Raw genomic sequence first — 17,995 nt, forward strand, 5'->3', positions numbered from 1 at the left:
GATTGTATGACTGAAAATCAAGTGACTTCAGCCTGCTTCTTAAAGTCACTGACACGAAAGGTCACACAGGATCATGTGACAAAATCACATAAGAAATTCAACATATGGAAGTAGAATATCACTCTTATCCACTGTGCTTCTTGTTCTCATGCAATCAATAACTCTTATTTAAGGACTTGATCTCCATGGTTCTGAGGGCCCTCAATTTCCACTGAAGTAAAAAGGAGTTCAGGGCACTCAGGACTGTCCAGGATCAGCCCCTGGGGATCTGGTCTGATGACTTCAAAGACTTATCTTGGCTATCATGAGCTTTGGATCAGGCCCTATATTCACAGCTATCCGTGGATGAATGATGATCAGTTTAGGGATTATATCAAAACATAATAAATTAGGGGATATTTGTAGTGCCTGTCTGTAATCTGGCCCATTTCTGCTGTAAAGACAAGAATATTAATATTAGCCTCTGTCTTAAATCCATTCACACAGGGCCCTAAGGAGGAAAATTCTGCAAGATTCTCATTCAGCTTCTCCAGCACACATTCTACACCTTCTCCCCAGTTACAGCTCTGCCTCAGAAGAGTCACTATTTAGCTCTTAATGATGTGCAGGGATAGTCATTAGCATAGCTTAGCATAACACCCAACCAATCCTTGTATTCATTAATTCCTTTCATTAGAATGGCATAGGGAATTCAGAAGAATGAATAACATAATTCTGTGAGCAACTTAGTAAAAAAAATGGTTTGCTGTGTTTAGCGTATATCAAAATCAGTAGCTTTTTATTAAATACGGTATATACTTATTCATAAGCCGAATATTTTTGGTAAAAAAGTGACGCATCAAAGAGCGGGTGTCGACTTATAAATGGGTCTACACCAAATTTAGGTGATTTTAGACTCTATGGAATCATTGAATTGAATATCTAATACATTGTCATTTTGTTTACCTGGAGCGTCTGCAGGCACGGAGCCCCTCAGCTCCCTGTGGCCGTGGTTTGCCGTTCCCAGCCAATGGGAGCTGTGGGAAGTGGTGCGCCACTTCCTGCAGCTCCCATTGGCTGGGAATGGTGAACCGCAGCCACAGGGAGCTCAGGGGCTCCGTGCCTGCAGACGCTCCAAGTAAACAAAACGTCCTGACCCACCAGTGGCTTACCCTGATGGGCAGGGAGCCAAAGTTTGCCAACCCCTGAAATATAGGGTCGGCTTATGAAAGGGTCATACAGTTTTTGCTATTTTTACCTAACCATCTTGGGGGGTAGGCTTATAAATGAACAGGCTAATGAACGAGTATATACGGTAAATTTTATTGTTTGAAATGTTCACTTTATGAATGAAGGCACAGTGTGATCATTTCTTTGTGCTTACCTCATTATCAGTTCAGAAATGAGTGGAAAATTTTGCAATGTGTTCATTTCAAGTGTTGAACACCAATTGAAACCAGTGAGACTGTTGTGTAAAAATCACAGGCAGAATATAGTCCTTATTTCAGAATGATTCTTGTCTTGCATGCATAGCTGAATGAGCATCAGATATTTTATTAAGAATATCACCTATGAATGTTAAAATGCAATAATGACTGGATCACAAAAAAAGGCTAGATTAAATACTGTGACGTAGACACAATTGTTTTAAACCACATTATCACTGAGACAAATGATATCATTAGTCTACTTAACACAAAGAACAAGATTTACTATTCTTAATCCAAACACAACTGAAAAAGGTAATGAAAGTGCCAATAATCTGAGTTTCTAACAAACAAAAGGCATATCACAGCACCTGGAAACTCATAGTAGAGAAAGAAAATAGTAACGATAGCACGATATGCAATTCTTTCCACTGATCAAATAGATGTCCTTTGGTCACCACTGTGCATTGTCATGGAAGTGGGGTGCTGTATGAATCTTCTCACTGAGGTAAGGTCCCGTCTCAAACTCATGAGGGCATAGCAGCAGTATTAGCACTATTTTGTACTACCCCCCCTCTCCTCACTGTGCACCTCTGTTGTGGGGTGAGGAGCTAGGACAGCAGCTGGCAGGGGATCCATCATCACAGGTCTAAATAGAACCATTTTGGAAAAGTCCAGAAAGTAACGGGAATGCACTGGCCCTCCATCCAATTGTCAAGGCTTTGTGTGGGTGTCCTAAGATACACCCCCCCCCCCATGGATCTCAAGACAACTGCGTGCTTCGAGAAATTAGCCCTTTCCCACCCCCTGCCTCCTGTTCCAATGGGATTCTCTAAGGAAAGACCACAAGATGAACCTCATTGATTTTCCTTGTCTGTGGTGTGGGGTTCTCTCGCATGAGGATAACCTGGACCTAAATCAACTAATAATGTTCACTAGTAAGCTGAACTAACGATGACATCAGAACTTATTGCTCTGGAAATCATGACCGTGTTGTAAAAAAGAATATTATTCCTTTAGGGTGGAATAATGGGCAGGCACAGATGTACTCTTTAGTCATCAAGCAGATGTCTTCTTGATATAATTATCCTTACTAGCTGAGAGAAAGGGAAGAGAAATACCAGTTGTAGGGTTGCAATCCTCCTTCAGGCTACATGCTTGTAGGATCACAATTAATAGATGATAGAATTGCTTATAAATAGCAACTTTATATATTGGAGGGTTGGGTTTTCCCCCCATATACTATACCAGCTAATCATTAATTTAGGACCAGCTTCTGCCACACTTACTCATATTAAGTTGTACCTTACTCTGTGAAAACTCCAATTGAAGCCGATGGGACCACTTACAGAATTAAGACACTGCTCAGTGTGTGTGAGGATGGAACAGTCTGATCCTAAATTAATGAGTAACTGGTACAATATGAAAAACAATGGAAAAATACTATTTATATCAGTTTTCTGAAAACAGCATCTCTTTTGCATTCTCAGAAATTGCTCCTCTAATTAAGTATGTGTGCAATTCCTAGCGCTTCACTATCTAAATGGCTTGAAAATGGCCTAATCCTGGACCTCTCTGGTAGGAAGAATCTTCCTTGGCCAGCAGGGAGGGGGGAAGAGGGAAAAAGCTGGCAAGAAACCATCCATATTTTCCCCCTTTTCCAATCCCAACCATCTGTTTCACCTATTTCTCTGTGCTGGAACAGTGTTTTGCAGGGTAACTCCCACATAACTTCTACGCACAGTGACGTGGCCAGGGATATGTGCTGTCTCCTGTCTATAGATGGTTTGCAGATCTCCTTCTTACTCTTCCCTACTGGGATAACTCCCCTTAGGACTGCATAGCCAATGTATGCAGTGTGCTTGGACTTACTTGTATAGGATTAGGCCCTCAATTCTTTATTCTTCTCCCAACAAAAACTGATTTCAGTGAACTCTTATATGTGAACTGTCAGAAGGCCTATCGTTACTATTGCAAATGTTAATGTGTATCTATGTATTACACATCCTACAGAGTTCAAAGACATGCTAACCTCTTAGCCCCTTCAAAAATCCCAGCCTAAATGAATTGCCCAAGGTCATACGGACAGTTTGTGGCAGAATCTACAACTCCCAACCCTATGCTTTAAACAATTCCCCTCTATGAAGTACATCCCCACTGCAACTGTTATAGCATGTCCACTTGTACACTTGGGAGAAACATGGCTTATCAAAATGGATTAAATTAGTTATAGAAGATGACCATTTGAGGGCAATTAAAGTTGAGACAATGTCTGTAGCTCTTTTTTTAAAAAAAATCCCATCTAGTTAAAATATTTCTCTGCTTATTTCTCCATCTCTAGTTATAAGTCCTATGAAGCAGAAAGTGTTTCAAACTTCTCCTGTACTTAGCACTTATCCAATTGCATGAAGTTCAGAACAGCTCAAATTTTTGGCCCAGCAAGCCAATGAGTTCATTATGAGAGCTCATTTGTTTCCATTACTGATCTTAGTATGGAATGATCATGTTTGCTTTTCTTATAAACATCCTCATCATAACAGTCAGAGAGTCCATACCATTTGCTACAAGGTAGGCATTTTGGCATTCTGCTTTTCTGTTCAGTAAGTGGAAAGGAATGCTGTTTCAAAAGCTGGGATGGTAAAACTTGTTAATGTTCCCATAAATCTATTCCAGAACAAAGAGGAACTACAAAATCTTCCCTCTATATTAAACAACTTCTTTCCTTTCTACTTTATCCACATTTTCAATCAACGTTGTTTTACATTGAGGAAATACCTAATAAATAGATCATTTAAAAAGAATTATTAAAGCACTGTTAGAATTAGCTACTTTAAATAGTGTGTAGATTAGATTTAGGTTTAGTGTCCCAAAATAGGTGAGAAATAAGAAAGCATAGATTACAAACACTTAAGGGGAGATTTCAGAAGCATCTGAGGGCCCTGACCCAAAGTCCATTGAAGTCATTGGAAAGACTCTCCTTGACTTCAGTGGGGTTTGGATCAGATCCAAGGAATTTAGGAGCAAATGTCCCATTGAAAGTCAAAGGGTCTTGTACTCCTAAATCCCCTAGGTGCTATGAAAAATCTTCCCCAGTTTATGGCCTCAGTCTAACTCCCCTTAAAGTAGTAGGAAAGGTTCTCATTGACTTCAGTCAGCTTTGGATCAGACCCTAACAGAATAGACTTTTTCATTTTAGTTTCCCCACCCACGATCAAAAGCCCTTATGTAAGGTACTGGCTTTTGTGTACATGGACGACTGCCCTCTACAAGTATATCTTCACTGAAAAAAGAAAAGAAAAGTGTGTGTTCTTAACTTGGGTTTACTGACCCTCCTTAGCTAACTCCAATTAATACAACTGTGATTACACAGAAACTCAGCTTTTCACTCAGGTCAGCAGCTTGTGTTTAAGACTATAGGGGAACCTTGGGTTGAACTTGGAGGGATGGAATCACACCTGTCAGATGTTCTTGGTTTTCTCACCCTCTAGTAGCTGGTCTGAAAACAAGTTATAAATCCTGCTACTAATGCAGGTACTGGAGATTTCACTTCATCCAAAGAGGAGAAGGTCTGTGGTTTTGGAGAAAAATTGTAGATCTTTCCCCCCTTTCATATATGTGTGGTTAGCTGAGGATCATGGTGTCTGAGCAAATATAAAGCAAAAAATGATGACATGACAGGCCAGTTCCTGAGGCCATTGAATTCAATAGCAAAATTCCCATTTATCTCAGTGAAATCAGGATTATGTCCCATGTCACAGCTGTCCTCCCTCCATAAGAGGATGTCCAGATATGCTTTCCTACTGCAGTTATCTGAACCCATTCATATATCAGCCAGATTGGGTCCTTTCAGAGCAACCTGAAGTATTTCCTGTCAACACTGCGTGTTCTGCCTCCACCCTGCTGCTAGCCTGGTTAGCAAATAGGAATTTTGGAGTCCAACTCAGAACCAATGTATGAGACAGGATAACATGTTATGATTTCAGTGCTGGAGGAAAGCCTGCCTTTAGGAAATCTTTAAGATCTGAACACTTAGGAAATGTTGCACAAAAACTCTGAAGGTACATAAATTTTACAACAAAAAGCTATTTATATTTTGTAAAATGTCTTGCAGATGTTCAAGGATTTATTATTTATTTACACAAATGCTGGCAAGCCATCACAGTCATTCTCAAAGAACTGAAGTTGTTTAAAGCCATTACAACTAGTGCTTTGAGAACTGGGATCAGGTTTGATATTGGCTATTTGTTCTTGATACTTTATGAAATCTTAGTCTTTATATATACAAGTAGGAACCAGCAAGAATATCTGGTTAAGGCAAATATTTGACTATTTTAGCCACAAGTTTAAAACTAGACGAGTCAGCCTTTTTTATATCCCTATTATTTCTATGTATCACTTGTGAATGTTTAGCACAGATCAGCTTTCCAGACTATTCTGGAGCTGTCTTTTAGTCTTTATGTGTAATGGATGATGCATTATGTCATAGCATGCTGACACACAGATCTACATCTGAGTATCAAGGGGGTGTCTTGAACAGGCTAAATCAACCCAGATGTAATTTTCCTCTGGAAAACCTATTTAATACTTTCATTCTGCCAAAAGCCTCAAAGATTTGTTCTGCAGTTCTTTCAGCTTATTTCTTAACTGATTTAATGAAATCCAGAAAGTTAGAAGCAAGTACGAAAGTCATTATAGCCAGATGTCTGTGTATTCTAGTCTTCTTTCTGTTAAATGGTGCCATCTACTGTAAAATAAAAGAATGACAATATTACAAGACTGTTTAGTGAAATCAGGTTTATTTATTACCATTAAATTATCTCAGTCATTTTATAAGACAATTGAAATTCCTTTGATTTTCATTGATACAATTTAATTTCATGGAGGAAAAAAATGAAAACCATGTTTTACTAATTATGAAAAATTGTGCTTTGAGATAAGGTCCTATTTTGTGATAGCTGTTGAGATAACGTACTGGAAAACAGGGATTTTTCCACCAACAGTGGTAGGCTATGCTAACTATGGGCCCTATCCTGCTCCCCACTGGAGCTGTACCATTAAGTTCAATGGGAACGGGAGCAAGCCTTATACACTTCGGACAAGAAAGTAACAAAACTGTGTTGATGTAATAGGATTTGAGAAAACCTGGAACTGTGAAAATGTGAATCCTTGCACTTAACTTTCTGGAGAATATGAAAGTGATATTCTTGAGCAATTGTAGTTAAAGACAAGCTGCAGTTTGCAAAAAGCAGACAAATAGGGATATTTGGAGCTGAAAATCTCAACCTTAAAAAAGGGAAGTCAACAAAGACATTTTAAAATGCTTAGTTTTATATTTTATATATATATAAATGTGTGTCCATGCATGTATATATGCTCATGCACAAATATGTACACATTTATACACTCACAATGGCGCACATGCACTCGCCAGCATGATGTTCTTTAGCGATGGATAAGTGAACTAGAGTAAGAGAAAGGGCCCATTCCCTTCCCACAGCATGGTGGCATAGGAAGCAGATACTTTAGCTATAGAGAAGGAGTTATAAAGATGGGGTGAGTAGCTCTGGAGGGGAGTATGCCTCTGCTCTCTGTGCCCACCAGGCTGTGCTGTGGGGCAGATCTTGCTATCCCCCTCACTCTGTTCTCCCTGGTGCCCGGGGTGGGGGTGCGGGGGGGTGTTCCTCATTTGAGCATTGTTCCTCCAGACAGCGCACGCACACACACACACGTCAGACCCACCTGCTTGACCTCAGGAGCACTCAGCAGAGGCATCCCTGAGCCCCTTTGCATGAGTCATTAGTAATACTGTAGGATGGCTTTCATTACAGAATGCTACTCTTCTTGATTTTAAAACACACTTTAACCATCGCCTAGCGAGGAAATGTTGTCAGCCAGTCGTCCTCTGAGAAAGCAACAAGTTCACCATTGCCCCCTGGCAAATGTTTTGTTTTTTTTCATTAACAACCAATTATGTATGAGCTCATTTATCAAAATACAGAAAACATTTCTTATGGAAACATTCAGCAATTAGCTAAGAGAATACCAGTTTTTCCCTCTGTGACTGGCTGTAATGTCCTGACAGAACTGGCTTCTACAATGTTAGATGTGGGAATCCAGGCAGCCATTTTAGAAGCCTGGAACAAAAAAACTTCTTTAGCTATACATAATGCTCAAAAGAGCTGTTTAAAACTAAAGCAAAGTGGCCATCTTGGATTTCTTCTGTGGGACGAGAGAATTCAAGCAATTGCTTAAGGGGAGTCGCATCTTACGCGGGGGTTAGGTTCTAAAGTCAGCATGTGAGGCGAAAATCGTGTATAGTCAAACGCTCATTGAGTGGAATGGCGGGCGGAATCGCCTGCACTACAGGTACAGTATTTAAATTGTTATTTTTCTCTTTTTTGTTTTGTTTTGCCGAGTGCATATTGTTAAAATCGCGTAAGTTAAATGCGCCTATGATGCGACTCCACTGTACTTTTTTGTTTTATTTGGGGGATTTTGCGAGGTAGTGCTCAGGTAGCTTTAAATTCAGCCAACAAGATGCCTAAGTGGGGAGGGCCGGGGATGAAAGTAGGCAAATCTAACAGACAATGGACAGAGCAATGCACAGTAACAGAGGTTGAACATCCCTGATGCTGTGACATTCCTGATGGTCAGGCATAGGTTTCACTAGGAAAAGTAAAACTGGGGAGAAAAGGAGCTACTGAGCTGGGAGAGGTAGAGGTAATAACCAGCTCATGAAATGATATAGCTATCTGTAAATAATAATTTAAGACTCAAAAAAATTTAACTTCCACCCTGAAATAACACATCAAGAATGCCCCTGTCCAGATAGTAGCCCCAGTACCATGTTCATGGTAGCTCAAATAATAATCTGAAAATTCTCACTCCTCCTTAAGCAGAGAAGCATCCCACATCAACATCTTTCCAACTAGGGCTTATCATGGCCCAAAAGGGGAGAGGGCTTCCCTTCCTTAGCCACCTTGTTCGCTCGGTTCATCCGGCCTCTCAACTGTTCTTAGCCAAGAAGAGAAGTAATATCTGCCATCAGATGAGAACAACTGATTGGTATGAAGAGACTGGGAGCTCCTGTTCAACCACAAGGAAGCGCTCTTCTGCAGGGCACAGGAACACTACTGATACTCTGATTAGGATCTCACTTGACTTGGAAATTTGCCAGGCACCTAAGACACTTAGGTCCTTGATCAATGCTATTATTAGTGCTTAAAGTCCTAATGAAAGATGTTAGCAATAATAAGAGTTTTTGCCTCAATAACCCCATGATGTTTGCCTTAATGTTTATGTTTGATAAATGCTTCCAGTTTGCATCTGCCTTTATCTGTGATCAGTAAAGATCGTGATTGCAGGAAAAGCTTGCATTGTATCAGTGCCGTCACTTAAAAAAATAATACAACTGTGCTTGAATCCTGCTTTACTGTGAGCCCAAGGGGATTCAGATGTAAATCTGTAATGTTACTGTTGAATCAAAATCATCTGCTCCAGCCTTTGTAACTTACTGCAACATCTGATGACTTGTGGACAGTTCTGAAATATATTCTATTTAATATAATATATTCAATTCTGTTTGATGCTATTTGCTTGCAACAATGGGATTTGAGACCAAGCTCTTCCGCACTAAGAGCATGAGTTTCTGCACCACTTGAGCTAAAGGATGAAGGTAATTTTTTCAAAAGTCCAATTTTCAGAAGTGACTTGGGCACTAGGCATCTAAGGCCTATTGACTTTCAGTGAAACATAGGCTCCTATGAAAAACACAAAGAGCAGCAAAGGCAGGATTCAGGTGATAGCTCCTCATTCAACCAGCCCAGAAGATTTTGGTTCCTTCCTACAAACCCCATCCTCTGAAGTTAGCAGCACAGCCTGCAAGTGACACTGTGTACCTGAAAAACAGTGCACTGCTTTGTGTATTAGAACAGGCAAGAGGGAAGCAAGAGGAGAGGAACTTCATGGCTGACAGAGGGGAGAGATTGGGATGGTAGTAAGGGAGGGGAAGGGAGTAAGACATCTGGAAAGGACAGGGAAAGAATGAAGAGTTTGTGGAGGAGATTGGGGGGGCGGGAAAGGGAGGTGGACAGATGGAGGCAGGAAGACTAGAGGCATAAGAGGGAATGAAATGGGGAGGGCCCAGTCATAGGAGGAATGCAGATGAGAAAGAGACCAGGAGTGTCAGTCAATAGAAGGCAGGGAGTCTGAGAGGAGAAGGCATGGGAATGGAGGGGAGTGAGAAAGCAGAAGGAATGTGGGGTAGAAAGAAACTATGGAGCCAATAATAAGAGGGAGGAAGATGGACATCAAGGAAGATGGAGGGAGCAGTGAGAATGAATTATGAGCAGGGCCGGTTCCAAGTTTTTTGCCGCCCCAAGCAAAAAAATTTCCTGCGCCCCCTGGCCCCACCCCAACTCCGCCTCTTCCCCGCCCCATTCCAACCCCTTCCCCAAATCCCCGGCCCCGCATCGTCCCCCGGGCGCGCCGCATTTCCCCTCCTAGCCCTCCCTCCCTGGCGGAGAAGCGGAGCGGCGACGCACTCGGGGGAGGAGGCGGAGGTGAGCTGGGGGGGGGAGCGGTTCCTCTGCCTCCCCCAGGGTTACTTCCTGCGGCCCTCCCTGCGCCCCCCACGCCGCAGCTCACCTCTGCTCCGCCTGCTCCCTGAGCGCGCCGCCGCCGCTCTGCTTCTCCTCCCTCCCTCCTAGGTTTGCCGCAAAACAGCTGATTCGCACGGCAAGCCTGGTAGGGAGGGGGAGAAGTGGAGTGGCAGCAGCGCGCTCAGGGGAGCAGGCGGAGTGGAGGGAAGCTGCGGCGGTGGGGGGCGGTTCCTCTGCTCTCCCAGGGTTACTTCCTGTGGCCCTCCCCACACCCCCCACGGCTGCAGCTCACCTCTGCTCAGGGCCAGCTCCTGGCTTTTTGCGCCCCAAGCAAAAAAAAAGGAGCCGGAGTGCCACCCCTTGGAAAGTGCTGCCCCAAGCACGTGCTTGGAGCGCTGGTGCCTAGAGCCGGCCCTGATTATGGGAGTGGCAAAAATGCACGGGAGGGAAAGAGAAACTCCAGACAGGAACCGGAGGGAGGAGAGACAGATCAAGGTGGGTGGGCAGTAATGGAGAACAGAGAGTACACTGGGATGCAAGCCAGGATGTAGAGGTTTGGAGGAAAGAGAGAGGGCAGATGGGGTAGGAATAGAAGTTGCCATAATCTCTGTCTCAGTCTTGTACTCTATGAGTAGAACCACTGAGATATTTGATACTATTCTAAGTTGCCCATGTGACATCAGTGGTACTTCAAGGTCACACCTATGAAATATATGTTTAAAAATATATCTGGGGTTCTTATCAAATCTATTGAGAAAGTAGCATAAGAGGGTGATGAATACTGGTAAAGTTATGTATACACACACACTTTTTGTATTGATGAAAATTTAAAATGGTTATGTGGGGTTAGTTTGGATTTGTGAAAAATGTAGTGCTAAGTACGTACGGAAAGTTGTTATTGAAAATAGGGGATCCAAGGCAAAAGCAGACGGGCTTTTGCTGTAACAATACTTGAGGGCAACCACAGAAAATAAGTAAAATGAAATACCTTAGGTCACTGTCAGGGATGTCCAGCTGGGTTTTCTATGTTGTTGACAGAATATTATGACTAAAGCTATGTGCATAATTTGTAACCAAGAATCTCTTCAGATACTACAATTACAGGGACTGTATCAGTACACAGCCAGATAATTAACTTCTTTTTGTATTTGTGAAATGGCTTGGTCTTGGAAAGACTGTGAACGACCTGAACAGTTTTTAAAGCAAGAAACTCCATTTTTAAAGCAAAAATATTCCTTGTTTTTTCCATAGATAAACTTTCCTGGAACTAAAGAAAGTTTCACTTATTTGCTACAGTGAACATGGATATTCATTTTAAAAGCTCTCCCGAGCCCAACCTGCCAAGTGCGTTAAACAGTCTGTGGACTGTACGTCATTTTCAATGTGTGTGGAGACTAGAGAGTTTTTTCTTTTTACTGTAGATCTTTGTGTATGCATGTGTGCACACGTGCACTAAAGTGAATAGTTTAACACTTTGGACCCATTCTCCTATTTATTGGTGCTGTGGCGCTCTATTGCAGATTATACAATCGCTCTGCCCGGGGGACCTGATCCAAAGGCTACTGAAGTCAATAGACTCTGAATGATTTCAGTTGGCTTTGGATCAGGCCCATAGAGCTTCCATTGATGTCAGTGGGATTATCACCTGGAGATCTAGTGCAGACTTTGCATTTCCCAAAGCAGATCTCTAGGGTGGTTAGAGGAGAGGAGAATTTGGCCCTTGTCATTAATGAGACATGTTTAAAATGAAACATCCAGGTTTCAGTTTCATTTTCAAAATCCCATTTGAAGTATTATTGCGCATTGGTGGTTGCTACACATCTTACATTTTCTTTCATTCCTTTTCCAATTATAGGAGCATGTACACATCTTGGGCAAGTGTATGCTGACAGGGATGTTTGGAAACCAGAACCATGCCAAATCTGTGTGTGCGACTCAGGAGCTGTTCTCTGTGATGACATCATCTGTGATGATTTGGATATATCAGACTGTCCCAACCCAGAGATTCCATTTGGAGAGTGTTGCCCTGTTTGTCCACGGGTAACAACAACTCGTGAACCAGTAAGTGTAATCTGTTTCTTTGAGACATGAATTGTCCTTGATCCACATTTACCCAAATCATTTGTCCATCCATCCATCCATCCATACTTATGTATTTTAAGTACTCTTTATTCAGCCTAAAGCCTTTAATATCTGATAACTGTTAAGGATGGGCAAACCACTTTGGATGAAATCAGAACTAACCTAAACCTTCACTAAAACTTAACCAACCCTTTAATAAAGTTCAAAAATCCTTTCTCCCTGTTACTTTTCCTTTTCTTGCATCTCTGTATTTCCTGATCCTAGCAGAGGATTGGAACCAGAAATGATGATAAAATACAGTGGAAATGTTATTCTTGCCATATATTCCATCCACTGAAAGCAAGAAGTTCCAGTAACCTCATAAGAAGGTTTTTCTCACAAGAATTCTTGCTTAATTTTACAAACGCAGAAGGTTCTGATCAGAGGCAACCCATGCCTGCCAATAGTGGGGGGGAAGGGGCGGAGTGAGGGCAGCCAGCTTCAGCAGTGTTACAAGTATGCTCAGTCCATGTGAGTATGCTCAGTACAAGCTAAGCAGCAAATCTGGGGTGGAGAGGCTGACCCTGCCTACCCCGCCTCCCACAAATCTAGTTCAGATCAACTTCAGAGAAGGTATGAAATGGTAGGTGCTTATTAGTAATAAAGCAGAGCCACAAAATTTGGGCTGTAACTTTCTCAAAGTTCAGTGTTGTTAGGATCCAGAGTTCAGGTTCAACACGTTCTAAAAACACTTGCCAGCTACAAAGCTCAGATCCAGATCTAGATCCAGACTGAAATCTTCACAGCGAGTGGTGATGTTCAGATGCAGGGCTTTGATTCAGACCCATTTCTCTGTCACTCATATCAAACAAAACTTCAGAATCTTTTGAGGGTCAACCACCAATACTCTGATGCACAGAAGTTCTGCAAATAACCTATTTCTGACATAATGTTCAGTTTACATGCATGAAATCAAACAAAGCCTAAGTGTGCAAACTAACTAAACTAAGCACTATTTATAGCACCATGTAAATATTGTAGGCCTAATTTGCTTCTCACAGCAATCTTACACGATTGTACAGTAACTCCATTTTCTTTAGTGCTGCTGTTACTGATTTACTAGTGTAAATGAGAAGTCAATCAGGCCCTACCTGTTTAACTTATCATGAACCCATATTTAGAAGACATTATTTAAAAGCAGAAACAACAACAGTTTAATCAGCATGAGCTGATAAATGTAATAGTTTTGCAGGTTTTTATTACAATCAGTAATAATTGTGTAGCGCCTCATCCTAAATTTCTGGCTCAAGAAAAACTCCTGCTGAATGCAATCAAGTATTTTCTGGGTAGGAATTAAAGGAATGGGCCCTTAAATTAGTAAAATTAATTACTGAGGGTTGTGCACACATAACATTTGGATATTCATTTTAGATTAGTGTCCCAAGGCAAGGGGAGAAAGAAAGCAGACAACGATTACTTTAATATATAGGGACATATTATGCCCTGGCTTACAACATGTATAACGCCATGAAAGCAAGTGGGTTTGCACAAGGGTGTGAATGAGGGCAGAAAGTGTCTTATGCAGACATTTAATTGGACTTTATCATGAGATTTCCGCTGATTCCAAGTGTAGGCTGTCTTAAAATATTTAAAGAATGGCTGGCTCCAGCAATTACACGGCTTTCTACTTTCTCACCTTGGGCTCTTCTTTGGCTCCAGTGGTTGAAGCTTGCAGTTTTTGTACTGAAGCTCCTAAGTTTGAGCCCTATTTGATTAGCTCTGTGGCTTTGGACCATAAGGGAGCTGTAGGAGGCCTCCATCAACCTCCCTTCTGCGCTATACATGAGTCATAAGGCTACTGTGGGTCAGGATTGGGCATAATGAAACTTCACTCTGTAAAGTCTAAGATTCAGATCAACATCCACTGCTACAGTTAGAAATAGCACTAAGAAAGAGGCCAATAATCAGCATCTGAGGATGTTGAGGGTCACTGATAATTATGTGTTGAAAGTCAAATTTTCTGGGAAATGAGGCTGAAAAGATTTGTCTGTTATTGATATGTGAATTTAATGGATTGGAAGGAAACAAGAAATATATTCCCCATGCGTCTCCATAGTGAAAGCACACAGGGTAAAATCCTGGCCCCACTGCAGTCAATGGCAAAGCTCACATTGACTTCAATAGGTCAGGATTTCACCCACAGCACCTGTGTCAAGAATGGCCAAGGGTATGTCACGCGATGGATGCTCCTTCATTTGGCAGTAGAAACATAGTTTTAAATGTTGATGTGGAAATGACCAATGTAGTTTAGTATAGCTGTATTTCCATTGTTGTTTAAACAGTTTTTCCTACCTGTTAAATATGCTGCACTTTATCAATACTTCTTGGTTTGATTCCTTTGTATGTTTTATTGTTTTGTTTTTCTAGACTACTAGAACTCCTCTCAATAATAATGTTGTCAAAGGCCAAAAGGGAGAGCCGGTAAGTGATATCAGATTCTTCAAATAAATTTAAAATCACAAAGGGCCAAATCCTGCAAAGTGCTGTGTGTCTCATGCAAGCTGGTGAGAAACCTCAGCTCACATTGATGTCTTCATCATGGAGGATTGGGCCCTAAGATTATTGGACTCTGTTGGCCAAAATCTGCTCATAATGTAAATTCAGGATAATCCCATTTGCTTCAGCAGAGTTACTCCAGATTTATACCAGTAAAACAGAGAGGTGAAAGGAAAATTTGGCCCAAGGTGTATATAAATTTGTAATCTTTTTAAGAAAGTTTCTGCACAGTAGAAAGAATCCTTCTGTGCTTCATTAACAGTGTTCCTTTTTATACTGAACTGTCAATCTTTTATATTTTTGAATATTTCTAGCGTGTACAAGCCAGTCACTTACAATCAGGCTCAACAGGCAAAGATGTTTTTCCTTGTATGTATTTTTGGACTTCCTCTTTTCTACTTATTTGAACTGTAAACTTTATTCATATTTAATAAAAAAAAATCTTTTTTACAATATGCACTATCATATGGGGCCAGATTTTACATCTGTTAACTTCAGCATGGGCAGGATTTGGTCCGTGATGCGCCAGATAGCAAAATATTGAAAGACAAATACAAATATTAACTCTTGTCTATTTTGAACTTTCTAGGGTTCTCCTGGAACTCATGGATCACCTGGCTCCCCTGGACACCCAGGCAGTCCCGGCTCTCCTGGCCAGCCTGGGGTCTGTCAGTCATGTCCCTCTATAAATGGAGGAGTAAGTCATAATTATTACATTTAGCTCTGAAGGTGTTGCTTATAAGCTCTAAGGGTGAAACTGTCATCCGCCCTACATGTAGGGTGGAATATACTTATTCCAATGTTCACCCTTCCTGTGTCATATGGGTCTCTGTGCAGCATGAAGGCTAGCCTGAGTAGGGCTGATACTTCTGTTCTGACATGATGGGCTCTACAGATGGGTAGGGAGTGGAAAAACCTTGATTCTTCCTCCTACCCTCAAAACACCAGCCAGCAGAGATGAGCTGGCACTGTTAGCCCAAAACAGATTAACTATGGTCTACACCAGGGGTCTCAAACTCAATTTACCTTAAGGCCAGGGCCAGTCCTCAATTCCTCCCAGCGGGCCAATAATGTCACTCATGCTGCCCAGAACCCACCCACCCCCAAAACTCCACCCCCCCCCAAAACTCCACAGGGAGGGGCCGGCATCCATGTGGAGCGAACAGGCAGACACCGCTCAGCTCCGCTGTACTGCTGGGGCCCCGGGCCATTTTAAATCGCCTGTGGGGGGAGTGCCCAGGAGCGGCAGGTGGAGCCAAGGGAGAGACCTGGCCCCAAAACTTCTGGAGCCCCGCGGACCACATTGGGGAGGTTTGTGGGCCGCAGATGGCCCGCGGGCCACAAGTTTGAGACCCCTGGTATACACAGATCAGAAGATGGGTTGTCTGTAGATCTCTCCCCCCGCCCCTCCCGCATCTATCATTGGGTGATTTATTAAGACAGAGACAGAATAAGATGAAACACACAAATATTTATTATGCCACTAGTCAGTAAACTAGACAAGGATCCCCCCTTCAGACAATAAATAACATAAGCAAGATACACTCCGTTGTTAACAGTTACCAGAGCATGAAGCTCAGAGCCCTTAAACCCCCTTAACCTATGGATGTAAAACAGAGGAAAACTACAAAACTATTACAATACCATATCCTGAAGACAGGGACACAATGATAAAAACTCAGGATACCGACAGGGATAGTGGTGAAAATCGGGGGCACTGGACACCAAACAGGAACTCAGGAACTGGGTATTCTTCTCCCTCTAGACAGGTCCTCTGGGCAGGTCTTCTCCTTCTTGGGCAGATCTTCTCCCTCAGATAGGTCTACCGGTGCTTGCCTTCATAGTCCAGTGCAAGTAGTCTCTGCTTGACCTCATAGTCCAGTGCAAGTATGCGCTCACTAATGGCGTGTAGCAGTTGAGTGCAAGTATGTTAATAGAAACCAAGAATCCAAAATCCTATGAGTCCTGGTCCCTCTGGGGCTCCTGGCAGCCAGCTGAACTGTATGGGACACTGGCTGCCACTCAGATGGACAGCCCTGAGTGACAGGCCTGCCACTCACTAAATAACCTGCAGTTGCTAGGCAGATTATGGTTGTCACATAACTCTAACTGCCCTGACCTTTTCCCGCCTTAATTTGAAAAAGGCTGAAAGGGCACTAAATCATCTGAAGAGAAGGGTATCCAAGATGAAGTCTTAGCTGTCCTTTTATAAATCCAGGATGGACATTACATAAAACAGGTCAGAAACAGATTTTACCTAACATTTCCCTCCTTGAAGATGTTATTGATTTCAAATAACTGTCTTCACACCTGTATTGCTCAAGTGACAGGTACTCTGGAGAATCTAGACTTGTTAGCTATCTTTCTAAGCTTTAACTTTACCCATCCTATCACCATGAAAACAAGGATAAGGGTAAGACCTTGAATAATCAAAATAACCAGAAAAGGATGCAGCAAAATTTGAACTTTTTACCACTCGTTTTAACACTCGCTCAATCTGTGCAGTGGAGTGATGCACTGATATCAGTAAACTCTTGCCCTCCTTTTCCACGTCTTTTACTAAGGCTTCTAATTCTGGATGCTGTATTAATTGCTGTAGTGCATCGATGTTCACCCCTATGTTCATAGGATCAACAAGTCTATACAGTTGATAGTCCTTAGTGATGGTTTGCACATTTAACTTCTCAGATGTAAACATAGTGTTGCATCCTTGTACAACAAGTGCAAAACATAGACAGAGATTCACATTTGGATAATTTTCAACAGGGTAAAAGAAGTTCACAAGGAACTTCCTACAAAAACTTCTTATACGCAAACAATTACTGTTGATCACAACGACCTGAGACTAGTTGTCTTGATGGGGTTCCAGATTATAATGACACTTGCCCTGATCACTATTATGGCAGATATGGGGTCCTTGATAGACCTCTGTGGAACATATATATCCATGTTCCTCCTTCCAGACACATGCATCTAGATTGACAAAGTGATATTCCTCTTGCTCTCTGAGTGCCCACTTAGGGATATCGATGGGAGTCATTATGGTATTATTATTCCCAAGGGGATCAGAGGATATACCCAATTAGTGCTGGCATTAGCAATAGTTCAGACGTGAGCTGTGATTTCTCTTGAGTCTGGATTATAAACAAAATCCAGCTTCCTTTGACCTCTATGGAAAAGTCTCCTATTGACTTCAGTGGGGTTGGACTAGGCCAATAGAGATGTGGTTTCAAGAGGAAACTTGGGAACAAGATCAAAAGGAGTGACCCGTGCTCTGGTAAGATGTTACCTGATAACTTGCCTGGGGATAAGAGAAGAGAGAATGGAGAAAGGCAGTTGGTTTCCTCAGATCAGGCAGATCTATAGTAGAGT

General features: G+C 42.0%; 1 protein-coding gene across 1 annotated transcript in view; it reads left to right on the plus strand.

Moving 5' to 3' along the window:
• Positions 1-17,995, plus strand: part of COL3A1 (collagen type III alpha 1 chain) — a 75,073-nt gene that overhangs the window by 12,142 nt on the left and 44,936 nt on the right. The window contains exons 2-4 of the mRNA XM_005306587.4: positions 11,862-12,067; positions 14,495-14,548; positions 15,213-15,320. Coding sequence (XP_005306644.2) covers positions 11,862-12,067; positions 14,495-14,548; positions 15,213-15,320 — 368 coding nt within the window. The remainder of the gene's footprint in view (positions 1-11,861; positions 12,068-14,494; positions 14,549-15,212; positions 15,321-17,995) is intronic.

Source organism: Chrysemys picta, chromosome 11 (genome assembly GCF_011386835.1).
Source record: "Chrysemys picta bellii isolate R12L10 chromosome 11, ASM1138683v2, whole genome shotgun sequence".
Taxonomy (NCBI): domain Eukaryota; kingdom Metazoa; phylum Chordata; order Testudines; family Emydidae; genus Chrysemys; species Chrysemys picta.